The sequence below is a fragment of the Scyliorhinus canicula genome, chromosome 1 (assembly GCF_902713615.1).
Source record: "Scyliorhinus canicula chromosome 1, sScyCan1.1, whole genome shotgun sequence".
Lineage (NCBI taxonomy): Eukaryota > Metazoa > Chordata > Chondrichthyes > Carcharhiniformes > Scyliorhinidae > Scyliorhinus > Scyliorhinus canicula.
The window spans coordinates 176,620,768-176,638,690 of record NC_052146.1 but is presented as its reverse complement, the minus strand read 5'-3'; the positions used below and the strand labels follow the sequence as shown (position 1 = coordinate 176,638,690).

Here is a 17,923-nt window from a genome sequence, read left to right as displayed (position 1 = left end):
TGTACCTGGACACCAAGTAGATAGGCAAATAAATAAAATGATTAATGCAGATTCCAGAGTGCAGTCAATGGAACGTCACAAAAAAGCTCATTTTTAATGAACAACATGCTCTGACAATAGACTTTGTGCATTCAACATTTGCATTGTATGTGTTTTCACCTTCATATCAACCTCAATTTCCCAGGTGTACAAAGTTAGGAACAAGCATGATGGAAGGTAGCAAATGCACCACCGATTAATTTTTCTTCCACTGATATCAAAAGGTGAAAATTCAGAGGAGCATGCAGCATATGCAACGCTGTACTCAATATAGCTACAGATTAAGCTACAATAAATTTATCATTCCACTGCAATGGGTATAATTACTTGCTGACATTTCATACGGTTATATTTTTTGAGTTGCCAACTTTTTAAGACCCATTGGTTACACGTTACAACTGAGGTGACTGTGTCTCAATGATTGAGAAATATCACTGATAAACCAAGCAACCAAACTGCACTGATCACCAAATTGATGCATCAGATGGGTTGAAATTTTAGAAAGGTGATTTTGTTAAGTGGCACTAAGCATCAGCAGAGCAGGATTCCACTTAACTCCCAAAATGTGATTAACAGAATCTGCTTCTGTACCCACAAGTAATCATCGTCACCCAGAGTTTTTCCACGATTGTTTATGTTAAAAAAAAACTAGATGCCCCAAGCACTGATTTCTGTGAAGGCAATATTGAGGTGCCAATATTGAGCGAGTCGCCCAATGGCAGCCACACAATCTTTTAAGGATGAAGCACTTAGTTTAAAAACTGCCCATTCATAAAATATAAAACAGTAGTCACAGGTTCTACAAAAGTAATGCAACTTTATTTTTCACAGTTTAAAAATAGCGACAGATAAGAAAGGGCAAGTTGTATTATGGAAGAGGTGAAAAGGCAATCATTGTTCAACCACTCCTTTAGGGTGCATTCTATTGCTTTTTAGCCTCTGGGCCGATGAAAGTAAGACTGCTCGAATGTTCTTCTTTTACACTGATAATAGCATCATCAAAAAACATTTTAAACACTGTCATCTTACCTTAGCAGCTACAATGCTCAGTCCCATTCCATTTTGCTTTTTAAGTGTCACTGTAATTATTTCTGGTTCTTTACGATTAGGCTCCGCCTGAAAAAGAACAGGGCACAGAATAAACAAAAGTTTGTATACAGTTTACCCTCCTTTGTCAAGCAATATCAGGGGATTACATTCAGCAGTTAAATTGACTGATCAGAAACTCAACTGCATAAACAAGTGGGGTCAAAAGAGATTTCCTAAAATTAATTGAATTTCTTACGGGAAAATTAAATAGTATTAACTTTGCATTGCATTAACTTTTTCATTTTGGGAAGAGTACAGCAATGCCTCACTTCAATTTGTGGTTGCATTTCTGAAAATTGCACCTCTAAGTGATTTCATAGATTTCATAGAATTTACAGTGCAGAAGGAGGCCATTTGGCCCATCGAGTCTGCACCAGCTCCTGGAAAGAGCACCCTACCCAAGGTTAACACCTCCACCCTATCCCCATAACCCAGTAACCCCACCCAACACTAAGGGCAATTTTGGACACTAAGGGCAATTTATCATGGTAAATCCACCTAACCTGCACATCTTTGGACTATGGGAGGAAACCCACGCACACACGGGGAGGATGTGCAGACTCCGCACAGACAGTGACCCAAGCCGGAATCGAACCTGGGACCCTGGAGCTGTGAAGCGATTGTGCTATTCACAATGCTACCGTGCTGCCCGTAGGAATCAATGTTAAAGCCAGAGATGGGTTCCTTCGGACATTTTTTGCCTGGGGAAAACAATGTACAAGTTGAAATACTGTACCATACATGTGCAGCAGCACGGTGCATTCCTAGCTTACATCAAGTAAAAACATACAATACAGTATATTGTATTATAGAAAATACACTCATACAGATACCAGTACTGCACAGTACAGCATATTTACTGACCAGGCTCCATCTAGTGGCAGAAATTGATCATAAGAACATAGAAGCCATTGGCCCCTTGAGCCTGCTCCATTATGCAGCCAGGTCATGCTTGACCTTCCACCTCAGCGCCATCTTCCTTAACTATTCCTATATTCCTCTATATCATTGGTATCTAAAAATGTATCACTCTCTGCTTTGAACATACTCAATGACTAAACCTCCACAGCCCAATGAGGTAGAGAATTTCAAAGTTTCACCACCCTCCGACTGAAGAAATTCCTCCTAATCTTGGTCCTTGATATTCGTATTCCTCGTATTCGGAGACTGTGTTTCCTGGTTCTCAACCTCACCTCTCCAACCAGGAGAAACATCCTTCTTGCATCAACCAAGTTGAGCCCTATGGAATTTTGTTGAATTCAATGAGATCATCTAGCGTGATAGAATTTACAGTGCAGTAGGTTATTTGGTCGATCGAGTCTGCAATGGCCCTTAGAAAGAGCAGCCTACTTAAGCCCATACCTCCATCCTATCTCTGTAACCCAGTAACCCCACCTAACCTTTTTTGGACACTAAGGGCAATTTAGCATGGCCATTCCACCTAACCTGCACATCTTTGGACTGTGGGAGGAAACCGGAGCACCCAGAGGAAACCCATGCAGACACGGGGAGAACGTGTAGACTCCGCACAGACAGTGACCCAAGCCGGGAATCAAACCTGGGACCCTGGATCTGTAGAGCAACTGTGCTAACCAATATGCCACCGTGCTGCCCTGAATGCATAAACTCTGCAAATATGTGTCTTTGACAATTTATTAAAATTCCAAAATTGAACAGTTGTTGAAATATCTAGAATATTAAATTGGAACTCAGATCTGCTTCAAAACTGAAGACTACAGGCGGAAATGGAATATTTCTACTAATAATTCAAGACAAATGCTTTAGCAAAATTAAACCTGATCAATTCAGGTCTCTTTAAATGCCTGTCTTAATGCAATAAGTGGTTAATTTTTAGCTTCACTGCCTGTAATCTCTACATTATTTCATTAATGCCAACAAACTCATCAATATATAGAACAGTACAGCACAGAACAGGCCCTTCGGCCCTCTATGTTGTGCCGAGCATTGTCCGAAACCTAGATCAAGCTATCTCCTCCCCCCTGTCATTCTGGTGTGCTCCATGTGCCTATCCAATAACCGCTTGAAAGTTCCTAAAGTGTCCGACCCAACCATCACAGCAGGCAGTCCATTCCACACCCTAACCACTCCGAGTAAAGAACCTATCTCGGACAATACGGTAACAAAAGAGAAAATGCTGGAAAATCTCAGCAGGTCTGGCAGAATCTGTAGGGAGAGAAAGGAACTAACGTTTCGAGTCCAATGACTCTTTGTCACAGCACTTTCTCTTTCATTTCAGATTCCAGCATCCGCAGTAATCTGCTTTTATCCAGTATATTAATATATTAAGGTATGTTTACACACCATAAAAATATATAAATGTAGCATTTGTTTTGAATTCTTTAGAATACAGTCCAATACCATGAGGGAGGGAACGATCCTTATACATGCACGCAGAGAACTTGCATTCAATAGAACCAACCTACCAGCTCAGTATCAGGTGGAAAGTGACTTTCGTAGTCAGCGCTTTCAAAATAAATTGTCCAAGTGCCAGGTGATCGCGAATGAGCTGCAAGTCTACAAAAGCCTACAGGAAAGAACACATTTAAACAATAGGTGGTGGTTGGTAATTGTCTGTAAAACTTGGCCAAAAGCAACAACTTGGCAGTAGGAAAGATGGTTGGGATTCACAGTCCATTGCTCAGTTTTTAGAAATATATTAATAATCACTCTGCGTCTCAGAAGTGACAATTAAATCCATGTAAGAAGTATTCAAATAATCTTACCATAAATGTTCCAGGAAAGCACACAATGCAAAAAGATGTTGTTGTCATAGCATAGAAACAGGAGTAGGCCATTCAGCCCCTCAAGCTTATTCCACAATTCAATTAGATAATACATTTAACATTGTTGGATTAACCAGTAAACGCATTACAGATCAAGGTAAATTTCATGGCACAATGACTCAATTATAAAAGCTCTAAGTTCCCAGTGATATGAAAAATCTCATCAATGCAACAAAGGAAAAAGCAGTTAACTGATAAAAACTGCAAACACTGGAAATCTGAAATCTGACAAGAATAAATGATATAAAACACTGCTTCTCTGCTATGTATGTCCAGCATTTTCCGATTAAAAATAACATCTTGGCCAAAGGAAACTAGCCCTCCCCCCTCACCCCAGGTACAGCATAAATCAGGGTTTTTCAAAATGCGGGTCGTGACCAGAGGGTGGGTCGCGGACGGCTGTCAGAATGGTTGTGGAGCCCACGGCCGATAACAATGCTGTATTTAAAAGGGAGAAGCCACTCCCCTGTAAGAAGAATTTTACAAGCCTTGGCTCAACATGAAGGTCAGAGGTAACACTACTGAAAGATACAAGTGTGCCGCAGCCGCCAGCACACCCGCCCTTGGATCAAGCACCCGACAATCGCCAAACATTTCTTGCAGCGATCACCCAGCTCCAGCTGTCATATAAATGCTGCGTTCAAAATCCGTTCTCTTCCCAACAGCCCCACCCCCAGTTAGCATAGCAACGATCCATAGGTGTTCTCATTTTTGATGCAAGTACAAAGGAATCTTTCATAGAAACCCAGGTAGAAAGATCTTTCATTTCCTTGCCCTTGCAACTGCTCCGGAGTTTGGGACCGAATATCAAAATCAGCGGTCAGCCAGTGGACCCACTTGATTTTTCACTCAATCGCTGGTCACTGCTTCGCCTGACACTGAGCAACCTATTCTGTCATTGGTAGTATTTTTAAATTTGCCTCACTTGCAACACATTGGAATAATGCAACATTTCCACAACATGTTTCCTTTTCAGTGCTTTGTTATATATAATTGGGAAGTTTTCTGAAAAGCAATTCTGACTGGCAAAATAGTGTCATGCCGTGAGGGAATGGTGCACACTCTGCCTACAAGTTCCCTACGTAGTAATGATGGTAAATAGGGACCTGTTTATTGGCGGGAGGTTTGCGGGCCTGGGGGAACTGGAAGATAAATTTGGGCTCCCCCAAGGGAACATGTTCAGATACTTGCAGGTAAAGGCGTTTGCTAGGCGACAGGTAGAGGAGTTCCCTTTGCTGCCCTCGCGGGGGGCGATGGACAGAGTGCTTTCGGGGGTGTGGGTCGGAGAGGGGAAGGTGTCTGACATTTATAAGGTAATGCAGGAGGTGGAGGAGTCGTCAGTGGAGGAGCTGAAGGCTAAATGGGAGGGGGAACTTGGGGAGCAGATATAGGACGGGACTTGGGCGGATGCCTTGGAGAGAGTCAACTCTTCCTCTTCGTGTGCGAGGCTTAGTCTCATCCAATTCAAGGTGCGGCACCAGGCCCACATGTCCGGGACTAGGATGAGTAGGTTCTTTGGGGGTGAGGACAGGTGCAGCAGGTGTTCGGGGAGTCCAGCGAATCATGCCCATATGTTCTGGGCATGCCCAGTACTGGAAGAATTCTGGAAGGGGGTGGCGAGGACGGTGTCGATGGTGGTTGGATCCAGGGTCAAACCAGGGTGGGGACTCGCGATTTTTGGAGTTGCGGTGGAGCCGGGAGTGCAGGAGGCAAAAGAGGCCGGTGTTCTGGCCTTTGCGTCCCTAGTAGCCCGGCGGAGGATCTTGCTGCAGTGGAAGGGTGCGAGGCCCCCAAGTGTGGAGACCTGGATCAGTGACATGGCGGGATTTATAAAATTGGAGGGGGTCAAATTTGCCCTGAGAGGATCAATACAAGGGTTCTATAAACGGTGGCAGCCTTTTCTGGACTTCCTGGCTCAAAGATAGGTATCTTGGTCAATAGCAGCAGCAACCTTGGGGAGGGGGGGGGTGTTCCTTATTATAGTTTCTATTTTTTTTCTACGGTTATGTAACTTAACATTGTGTTAATTTAAGTTGTTAATATGTTGTGTTGTTCATTGAGGAGGGGCGAATGTTTATGAATGCTATCGTTATTGTTGGTATTTTATTATGGTTCGATGTTGTTGTATAAATTCAAAATTTTTCAATAAAAATTATTTTAAAAAAAAAGTAATGATGGTAAATGATGCAGCTGGTATTTGTATGGGACAGAATGTTTTCTGCAAACAGGAGTGTGGAGCTGATGTTGAGCTGCTTTGTGAAAATCAGAACTTGTAAAAATTAAACTAGTATGGGAAAAGTAATATTGATGCAGCTCGCTGGTGCCTGGAAGGTGACTGTTCTCATGTTCCAGTTTGAGTCTGGGGGTGCACAGCAACAAGCTCTTAGCGGGTGCAGGGGTTGTTGGGACCGGACAAGATTGTTGACGCAAGGTTGGAGGCAGTGGGCGAGGCAAAATATACCCTGCAAGAAGCTGTGGCTGCTCCTGTGCTTCCTGGGAATTGTTGTGTTGATTTTATTTCTGGATTTTACAAAGCATCGATGCAAGTACTCGGCACCCAAGGCAGAGAGCACTCAGTGAAAATCAGCCATTCATTGAATGTATACAAAATTTCCTTGCCACAAGGATTAATGATTCATTAATGCGCAATATCCAGTATCTCATGTGTGGCCCTGGACAGTGAATTCTCATAGATAGGAGGACATTACAGGTAGAAGAATAAAACAGGGATTCAGGAAAGGAACAAGACAGACAGCAGGAAACTATAGGCCAATTAGCCCAAGATGTGTCAACGGGAAAATATTAGAATCCATTAAGGAGCTAATAGCATGAGTTTTAGAAAACCTTAATACAATCAGTTAGAATCAACATGGTTTTGTGTTAAGGAAATCATGTTTGACTAATTTGAGGAGAAAACACATTTTCAAAATCAGAGATGAAGATTGGAACAGTAAGAATGAATTTCAGAGAGACCAGGCTGAAGCCCACATTGACTCCAACCCCACACTATCCAACTAATGAACAGAGAAATTCTGATGAGATTGGACCCTAGATTTGTCCACATTAATATAGAACTGAGGCAACATGTTGGGGCTGCCCAATGCATTTAAAACCTGTGAAAGACAAACCACGCTGCACCATTGTTGCTCACCTGATATGGATGTAGGTGACACTCTTTCTCTAAGGAAACACCCCTATTATCTTGGTCCAGAAAGATTGACCCAGGTGCAGGAGAAGGCTAAACATGTTACCGTACCAATGGCACATGCCAGACGCTGAACCAAAATCCCCGAAAGAGGCTAAAATCACATTACAGCCCCCAATCCCCTGGCTATCAGCTTGACAACAGTGCCTGTGTTTGCGCAACTGAATTCAGAGTACAACGATGAATAGTGAAGAGTTAAGGTAGACAAGAGCAGCTCAAACCTATAATCAAAAGAATTTGCACTTAAGAGTGAGAAATCCGGATTACCCCTACAGGTAGTCCACAACAATCCCCTGTTATTAACTTGGATGCTAACCGCCATGCAAAACCCTTTAGACAATACATAATCAGGATCTAACAGACACGGAGTTCTGAATCAATACCGTTGCTTATGCCAGACCCCAAAAAGATCATCCCGGAATAGTCTTTCCCCAATAAAGAAAGATTTTGGAAGGTAACCAGGTCACCAAAACACTACCCAGATTAAAGGAATTAACAGTGGTATTGCTGACATCCTATCCAAAGTTTAAGGTTCAGAACTGAAGCAGGGCATTGACACTATGTCTGCAAGCTGTGCATTTGACTTTCCAGTTTGAATGAGAATATGAATGCATTCCTCTCTACGAAGTTAACTTTTGCAGGACCACGCTTAAAAAAAATAAAATTTGTTTTTCTCTGAGGGTGAAAGAACTGTTGGCTTCTATATGGCAAGAAAAAAAATATAGAACTCAATTTGTTTTCCACTTTAAAAATTGACTGTCTGCTGAACCAAAAAGGACTGCTACAAGTCACATGACCACAGAGTTGGCCCTTTGTCTGTGAACAGTCCCCATGAGTTAAAAAAATAAAATCATTCTTTTCTTAGTTGGTGGTGTGTCACATCTCATTGTCCTTCTTCGTCCTTCAGTATTGAAAACCATCTTAATTTGTCTTCGAGGACATTAAACTGTGTGGGTGCGAAGGTGGTTGCTAAGTCCTATCCGGGCACAAAATGTTTTGTTGCAATGGGGACAGGACAATGAAGTTGGGAGGTAGCTCGGAGCAGTATTCTCATGGTTTCTTCATGCCGCGCACTTATTCTGAGCTGACACTATCCATTGTTCCTCGTATGCGGATGCGCCATTGACAATTGCACTTCTCCAGTTTGAGCAGTCCTGGGCAAGAGTCGCCCATAGCATAGTGTTAATTTTGAAGCCCCGAGGGAGGGTTTCAGGGTTTGCTTGAAGGTTTCTTCTGGCTGCCATGGGAACTTGCTCCGTTCTGCAGCATGCTATAGAAGATTTGCTTAGGCAGCTGGTTGTCAGGCCTGCTGGTGACATTACCAGCCCATTGGAGCAGTTTTTGACATAACATTGTGAGGATGCTGACCATGTCTGTTCTCCGGAGGACATGTGTGTCTGGGACTTTGTCTTGCGACTTGATGTTGAAGTCCTTGTTGAGGCAGGAAAGGTGGAAGCGATCGATTTTCTTTGTGTGCCACTGGTAGACTGTTGAGGTCTCACTCGCGTAGAAAAGTGGAGAGCTTGGTTTTTAGGCTCATCCCCAAGTTCCTATACTGAATGGCAAAGTCTTCCGAAGGACACTGGCTGTGGTAATTCTGCATTGGTCTAGTCATCAATATGAACACAGTACAAGAGAATACTGCCTAGGTAGGTGAACTTGTCCAGTGGTGGGCTTCTGGCTGTTTACTCTCACTGTTGACTCTTGCGGGCAGCACGGTGGCCTAGTGGTTAGCACAACCGCCTCACGGCGCTGAGGTCCCAGGTTCGATCCCGGCTCTGGGTCACTGTCCGTGTGGAGTTTGCACATTCTCCCCGTGTCTGCGTGGGTTTCGCCCCCACAACCCAAAAATGTGCAGAGTAGGTGGATTGGCCACACTAAATTGCCCCTTAATAGAAAAAAAAAATAATTGGGTAATCTAACTGTTGACTCTTGCTAGAGCTTTCCTAGGGAAGGTTGGAACATGACTTCTGTCTTCTTTGTGCTGATGGTGAGACCAAAGTTATCACATGGTGTGAAATCAGGTCCATAATGTGCCATATGTTTACCTCACTTCCAGCGTTTAGTGCACAGTCATTAGCAAATTGAAAATCACGCAATTAATCAACGAGGACCTTAGTTTTGACCTCGAGGCATCACAAAAGCTTGTAATGAATTCGGTAGATGATGTCCATGCCTGGATCCTCATCCTGGAAGGCGTCAGTGAGCATGGTTGAGAACATGAAGAGGGCCAGCGCCAATATGCAACCATTTCCCCCACCGGAGACAGGGAAAAGGCCAAGGTCTGTGTCATTAAGGATGCAGGCCTGCATGCCGTCATGGAACTGTCGAACCAGCTGAATCAATTTGTCTGGGCACTAAAAGTGCTCAATCTTTCAGATCCCTTCACGGCATTTTTCCTGCAGTTGGCGAACCTAGTGTTGATGGTTCCCCTACCTTTTCTGAAACCATGCTCAAGGTGTAATATGAGCCAGTTTAGAAGAATTGTGGCAAGAATCTTTCCAGAAACTAGTAGGCGAGATAGTCATCTTTGATTATCACAGGACTGGTGGTTGCCTTTGCATTTGCAGGTGTGAACAATGAACAATAAAAGTTCCACACCAAATTCGGCATTTCCGCGAGGAAAAAAAAACATGGGGAGTTCTCTAGAATATCAACGTCTTCCCAAGAACCAGAGAAATTGATGGAATTCCTTGTGGGGAAGTTACACAAACAAAGGCAGTTTATGGTGGAAGATCTTTTCAGAACAATCGAGGAAGCAGCCCGCCCCCGGTTAACCTCGAGAGGGATGGAGGTACAAGGCACAAAGGTGGAAGAGGCAGTCTCAGAGGCTGAGGTTTTGTTGATGGCAGAGACCCAAAAGGTTATAAGAGCCAAGGTTAAAGACCAAGAGAAAAGATCCAGGCGCCAAAATCTGCAGATTGTAGGGCTATTGCAGGGCATCGAAGGCACGAGTGCCACAGAATTTGTGGCAAATTTGTTGGTGGGGGGGGGGCTTTGCCAACAAAAATCCAGGGATCCATTGTGAGCGATCATAGTCTGCCTTCATAGATTTCTCAATAAAGAGCGGATCTTGAAATGGGCAATGGCCACGAGGGAAAGTGCACTGTATTTGAATTTACCAGGACTGCAGGGCGGAACTAGCAAAGCGACGAGCTGGGCTCAACAAGGACAAGGCTGCACTTTACAAAAGTAAGGTTCAATTTGGAATGGTTTACCCAGCTTGATTCTGGGTCAGGTTTAAAAACAAGGATCATTATTTTAATACTCCAGAGGAAGCAAATGGCTTTTTGAGGAGTGGACGAGGAGAGATTTGATTGTGGTTATGGGAATTTTTTTATTTTTTTTCAAATTTTGCATGTTCATAGTTCCTGTCACTGTTTGTGTAGCAGCTATTTGGGGTTCCATTTTCTTCTTCTCGCATATGATATTATGGAGTAGTTTGATTGGTCAATGAGGGGCGTGAACTTTTTTTTGGTCAAATATGTACTTTTGTTTTGGTTTGGATGAGGAAATGGGTAAGTGGGTGCCCGACTTCAAAAACATTTATTTAATTTACGGGATGTGGGCATCACTGGTGAGGCAGCATTTATTGCCCATCCCCAGTTGCCCTTCAATAATCGCTTATTGTCACGAGTAGGCTTCAATGAAGTTACTGTGAAAAGCCCCTAGTCGCCACATTCCACATTGGGGAAGCCGGTACGGGAATTGAACCCGCGCTGCTGCCTTGTTCTGCATTACAAGGCAGCTATTTATCCCAGTGTGCTAAACCAGCCCCTTCAGAAGGTGGTGGTGAGTTGCCTTCTTCATAGAATCTCTACAATCAGAAGGAGGCCATTTGGCCCATCAGGTCAGCACCGACCCTCTGAAAGAGTACTCGACCTATGTCCACACCCTCGTCCATCCCGCCCTATCCCCGTAGCCCCATAACCTAATCTGCACATCCCTGGACACTATGGGGGAATTTATCATGGCCAATCCACCGAATCCGCACATGTTTGAACCTCACACATTCTTGTGTGAGCCGCTGCAGTCCTCGAGGTATAGGTACACTCACTTTGCCGTGGAGGAGGGAGTTCCAGGATTGTGACCCAGCGACTGTGAAGGAACAACGATATATTTGTAAGTCAGGGCGGTGAGTGACTTGGAGGAGAACCTCTGGTGGTGGGGTTTCCAGGTATCTGCTACTCTTGTCCTTCTAGATGGTAGTGGTTGTGAGTTTAGAAGGTGCTGTCTCAGGAATCGTGGCGTGTTATTGCAGTGCGTCTTGTAGATGGTACACACAGCTACCACTGTTCATCAGTGGTAGAGGGTTTGAATGTTTGTGGAAGGGGGAGCAATCAAGTGGGCTTTGTCCTGGATGATGTTGAACTTCTTGAGTGTTGTTAGAGATGCACTCATCCAGGTAAGTGGACAGTATTCCATCGCACTCCTGACTTGTGCCTTATAGATGGAGGACAGGCTTTTTTTTGGGGGGTGGTGGGGGGGGGTGTGTGTGTGTGTCAGGAGGCGAGTTGCTCGCCATAGTATTCCTAGCCATTGACTGCCCTGGTAGCCACAGTATTAATACGGCTAGTCCAGTTCAGCTTCTGATCAATGGTAACCCCCAAGATGTTGATTGCGGAAATTCAGCGATGGTAAGGCCATTGAATGTTATGGAGTGGTGGTTAGATGGTCATTGCCTGGCACTTGTGTAGCACGAATGTAACTTTCCACTTGTTAGCCCAAGCCTGGATATTGTCCAGGTCATGCTGCAATTGGACATGGACTGCTCCATTATCCGAGGAGTCACGAATGCTGCGGGACATTGTGCAGTCATCTGCAAATATGCCCACTACTGGCCTTATGATGGAAGGGAGGTCATTGATGAAGCAGCTGAAGATGGTTGGGCCTTGGACACTATCCTGAGGAACACTGCAGTGATGTCCTGGAGCTGAGATGATTGACTTCCAACCACCGCAACCATCTTCCTTTGTGCCAGGTATGACTGGCAGAGAGTTTCCCCTCCGATTTCCATTGACTCCAGTTTAGCTCGGGCTCCTTGATGCCATACTTGGTCAAATGATGCCTTGATGTCAAGTTGAGTCACTCTCACCTCTCCTCTCGCATTCAGTTCTTTTGTCTATGTTTGAACCAAGGCTGTAATGAGGTCAGCGGCTGAGTGACCCTGGCGGAACCCGTGAGCAAGTTATTGCTGATTAAGTGCCACTTCATAGCAGTGTTCATGACTCCTTCCATCACTTTGCTGATGGAGAGCAGACTGATAGAGCTGTAATTGGCTGGGTTGGATTTGTCCTATTTCTCGTCTGCAGGACACACCTGGGCAAATTTCCACATTATGTACTGGAACAGCTTGGCTAGGAGCGAGGCAAGTTCTGGAGCACAAGACTTCACAACAATATTGTATTCAGTGCGGGGAACACTTCAGCAGTAAAGGGCATTCAGCCTCTGATCTCCGGGTAAGCGTTCTCCAAGGCGACCTTCAGGACGCGCGACAACGCAGAATCACCGAGCAGAAACTTATAGCCAAGTTCCGCACATGAGTGCAGCCTCAACCGGGACCTGAGATTCATGTCGCATTACATTCAACCCCACCATCTGGCCTGGGCTTATGAAATCCTACCAACTGTCCTGGCTAGAGACAATTCACATCTCTTTAACCTGGGGTTACCCCTATCTTTGGATCTGTAAAAATTTAATTACCTGCAAATGCTCGCATTCTAAGCATTGTCTGGCATCTTTGAATTTGTCGATATATATGTTTCTGGAACATACCTCTTCATTCACCTGAGGAAGGAGGAGTGTTTGAAACAAACATGTTGGACTTTAACCTGGTGTTGTAAGGCTTCTTACTGTACTTCTGGGATGGCAAGGGAGCTGACTGTGTTCACGGAACAGATTGGGAGGGTGGGAGGGGGAAGAGGTGGATCCATGGAGATTTAGTCACCAAAGGGTGTATTCTTTCTTCTCTCGTGTGCACCGGGTCTACTCCAGAATGGATTTCTTCTTAGTGGGAAAGGTCTTAGTTCTGGGAGTGGTGGGAGTTGGGTACGTGGTGATTGCAATATCAAACCATGCTCCACACTATGTGATTGCAGATAGGCTGATCCCAATATTCCCATGGAGGTTGGACATATCACTCCTAGCAGATAAGGGGTTTTGTGAAAGGGTGACTTCAGCCATAGGGAATTACGTAGATTCCAACCAGAATGGGGAGGACTCGCCTTCCAAGTTCTGGGAAGCACTGAAGTCAGTGGAAATAATATCGTATAAGTCCACAAGGATAAGCTTGGCAGGGCTCAACAAGTCTGAACCGCTGGAGAATGGCTCAGAGATGGAGCAATTTTTCGATGGACTGAACTTCCCCAGGGGTGGAAAGGGTGAAGAGGGAGGGGCTGGGGACAGTTATAGACAATATTGGTTCTGTACAATCGGGGAAAGCACCAGGGCCAGATGGTTTTCCGGCGGAATTTTACTACGGGTTTGCCGACACGTTTGGTGCAGTACTTACTGGGAACGTTCAATGACTCTCTACTGAGGGGGGTGCTACTGACTACGCTGGCGCAGGACTCTATTTCTCTAAACTCAAAAAGGACAAAGATTCCCTTGAGTGTGGACCTTCCAAGCCTATTTCATTACTAAATATATTTTTAATATAAATTTAGAGTACCCAATTTTGTTTTCCCAATTAAGGGGTAATTGAGCGTGGCCAATCCACCTAACCAGCACATCTTTGGGTTGTGGGGATGAAACCCATGCAGACATGGGGAGAATGTGCAAACTCCACACCTACAGTGACCCAGGGCCGGGATTCGAACCCAGGTCCTCAGCGCCATAGTCCCAGTGCTAACTACTGCGCCACCATGCTGTCCTCTCAATTGGGGCTTTTCACAGTAACTTAATTTGAAGCCTACTTGTGACAATAAGCAATTTTCATTTCATTTCATTATTAAATATTGACGCAAAAATACTATCTAAGGCTCTGGCGAAACGTTTGGAGGGGTGCTTGCCAGAAGTGATCTCAGAGGACCAGATAGGGCTTGTCAGGGGCTGACAGTTGTCACCCAACATCAGGAGGCTTTTGAATGTGGTCATGCCACCCTCTATGGAGCAGGTGCCAACGGTAATGATCTCCATGAATACGGAGAAGGCCTTTGACCGGGTGGAGTGGAGCCAACTCTTCAAGGTCTTGGGACGATTTGGGTTAGGTCCTAGTTTTACTTCCTGTGTGAAACTGCGATATAATGCCTGGCTAGTGTCCGGACCAATGCTGTGGGCTCAGGATATTTCCGACTACACAAGGGCACAAGACAGAGATCCCCGCTGTCCCCACTGTTGTTCGCGCTAGCGATTGAACTGTTGCCCATTGCGCTTAGATTGTCAGGGGAATGGAAAGGTATGGGGGGTGGGGGTGAAGAACATAGAGTGTCCCTTTATGCAGACGATTTGTTTTTGGACTTCTCTGATCCTCAGATTTGGGAGAAATTATGGAACTGTTGAAAAAATTTGTATCCTTCACACAAGCTGAACTTGGCTGGTCTGGTGGAGGTGGTGAAGGGGGACCCAAAGAGGTGGGATGCCCTCCCACTATCCTTGGCAGGTCGAGTACATACGGTCAAATTGAACATTTGGCCCAGGTTTCTATTAGTATTCCAGAGTCTTCCGATCTTCCTCTGTAAATCTTTTTTCGCTATGGTTAATAGATTAATCTCTGCCTTTGTCTCAGCAGGAAAGACTCCCAGGATTAGAAGAGCCTTCCTGCTGAGAGGGTAACAATTGGGTGGGTTGGCGCTACCAAACCTGATTCTGTATTACTGGGCCGCGAACATTGGAAAAGTGGGAAAATGGTTCGAGAGGCAACATACAATCCTGGAGTCTTCTTCATGACCACAGAAGTTCCTATCTGTGCGCCTAACTATGGAGTCCTCTATGACTATTCCTGTTCTCTTTAACTCTCCCTGCTGATCAACAGAGCCATTGTTCTGGCCGTTGTTTTCCCCGATAGGCCATCCTCCCAAATAGTATCTAAAATGGTATACTTGTTAGAGAGGGGAACAGCCACAGGGGATTCCTGCACAGACTGCCTGTCCTTTCTAGCGGTCACCCATCTGTCTGCCTGCACCTTGGGTGTGACCATGTCTCTATAACTTGTGTCTATGACGCATTCCGCCATCTGCATGCTCATAAGTACCTCCAACTGCTGCTCCAACCAAACCAAGCAGCCTGTGAGGAGCTTCCATTGGGTACACTTCCTACAGATGTAGTCATCCAGAATGCTGGAAGCGTCACAGATCTACCACATCTCACAGCTAGAGCACTGCACCCACTGACTGACATTTCTAGCACTAATTAATTAATTACATGAAAATAAATAGTTATTCAACTTAGTATTAATTAATCACATCAAAATAAATACTTATTTGCACTGTGTGTTGACACTATGTTAAGTTGACTGGAGACCTGAGGCTAACCTGACCAGACTATACTGCTAGCACATGGTAGATGTTCATGTTGCTGATCACGGGCTCTGGCTGTCTCAGAGGCTGGATCCCAAGAGAGCAGGATAGTGCCCTCTGGCTTTATAGTGGCCGTGTCCTGTCTGGTGATTGGCTACTGTGTTCTGTGTGTTGATTGGTCATTCAGTGTGTCAGTCAGTGTCTGTCTATGCATCATCATATACTTGTGTGTATATTATGACATCTCCCCCTTTTTGAAAAAAAAATATGTGTATGTGGCAATAAATAGTGTGGTATGTGAATGTGCCTGACTATATAGAGAGCATGTGAGCATATTTACATGACCATGATCCTGGCTATATACAAAAATCCTAACATATTTACACGGGAAGGTGTCTAGTGCAGATGGAGTGTATGTAACAAAACATGGGATATAAATAACAGTATGCACAAACGAGCGAACGAAGAACCAGGGTAACGAAACAATCAGTTCATGAATTCACTCAGTTCATAAATTCAGGCAGTTCATAAATTCAGTCTCTGTGGTGGGTGACGAATTCTGGCTGATCAAAGGAGCATTTGGCTCTGTTGCGGCGGAGGCCATGCTTGTGGATTCTCCGGAAGACGCGTTGGAGGCGATCGATGTGTTCCTGCGGGGTGGTGGACCAGACAATGATGTTGTCTACGTATACCCGCTCCCCCTCGATGCCCTCTATCATTTGCTCCATTATTCGGTGGAACACCTCCAAGGCTGAGATGATGCCAAACGGCAAACGGTTGTAACAATACCGCCCAAATGGGGTGTTAAAGGTGCAGAGCTTCCGACTGGATGCGTCAAGTTGTATCTGCCAGAACCTCTTGGAGGCCTCCAATTTTGTGAGAATTTTGGCGCGAGCCATCTCGCAGGCGAGTTCTTCGCGCTTTGGGATAGGGTAGTGTTCCCTCATGATGTTACGGTTCAGATCTTTGGGGTCGATGCAAATGCGTAGTTCTCCTGATGGTTTCTTAATACACACCATGGAGCTGACCCAGTCGGTGGGTTCCGTTACTTTAGAGATGACGCCCTAGTCCTGGAGGTCCTGCAGCTGCTGCTTGAGGCAGTCCTTAAGGGGTGCCGGCACCAGACGGGGTGCATGGACCACAGATGTGGCATTTGGTTTTAAAATAATTTTGTACGTGTATGGGAGTGTGTGCCCATACCCTCGAAGACGCTGTGGTATTGAGTAACAATGTTCTTCAGTTGTGTCTGAAAGTCGGCGTCCGGCGATGCTGATGCCTCAGCGGGCGACATGGAGTGAACCCTTTGGACGAGATTCAGGATCTTGCACGCCTGAGCACTGAGTAGGGAAGCTTTGGTGGACCCTACAATCTCAAAGTGGCATTTAGGGAACGGTGCAACACCACAAGCCGGCATGAGCCGCTGGCAGCAATGGCTTTGCCATTGTAGTCGAGAAGCTGGCAGGCGGATGGAAGGATGGTCGGCTTAACGTGGAGGCTGTCCTGGTCAGACTGCAAAATGAAGTTGGCTGAAGCGCCGGTGTCCAGCCTGAATCGGATGCGAGATTTGTTGACCGTAAGGGAGGCACACCATAGAACAGTACAGCACAGAACAGGCCCTTTGGCCCTCGATGTTGTGCCGAGCAATGATCACCCTACTCAAGTCAGCGTATCCACCCTATACCAGTAACCTAACAACCCCCCCATTAACCTTATTTTTTAGGACACTAAGGGCAATTTAGCATAGCCAATCCACCTAACCCGTACATCTTTGGACTGTGGGAGGAAACCGGAGCACCTGGAGGAAACCCACGCACACACGGGGAGGACGTGCAGACTCCGCACAGACAGTGACCCAGCCGGGAATTGAACCTGGGACCCTGGATCTGTGAAGCATTTATGCTAACCACCATGCTACCGTGCTGCCCACTGTCATCCGGATCAATGCTCATCACTGGGAAGGGCTTTACCTTTTTCTTTTGAAGCATCGTATGCTCGGTGATGATGTCCACCCGGAATGGGAATTTAAGATCCTTGGTGTCAGGATCTGGAACCATGTCGGAATCGGAATCTGTGACCGGTTGTTGTACGGTCTGGACGTTGCTGCGCTGCTGCTGGGAGCGACGGGAGGCAGGTGTTTGAGCAGACCTGCACAGGGCTGCGTAGTGCCCAAGCTTGCCACACTGGAGACAGTGTTGAGATTTTGCGGGACATTGTCGCTTTAAGTGGGAGGAGCCACAGTTGTTGCACGTCGTGATGCAAGAACGCTCAGTGCGCCACGTGCATGCGCCGTGCGGTCGTACGTTGTGCGCTCCTGCGCAGTTCGGTCTTCG

At 45.5% G+C, this 17,923-nt stretch overlaps 1 protein-coding gene across 9 annotated transcripts in view; it reads right to left on the bottom strand.

The window, feature by feature from the left end:
• The window catches only part of afdna (afadin, adherens junction formation factor a), a 253,647-nt gene that overhangs the window by 62,242 nt on the left and 173,482 nt on the right, over nt 1-17,923 (bottom strand). For all 9 annotated transcript variants that reach the window (XM_038803241.1, XM_038803250.1, XM_038803267.1 and 6 more), the window contains 2 exons: nt 3,573-3,673; nt 1,069-1,155 (listed from right to left, as the gene is read on the bottom strand). In XM_038803241.1, coding sequence (XP_038659169.1) covers nt 1,069-1,155; nt 3,573-3,673 — 188 coding nt within the window. The remainder of the gene's footprint in view (nt 1-1,068; nt 1,156-3,572; nt 3,674-17,923) is intronic.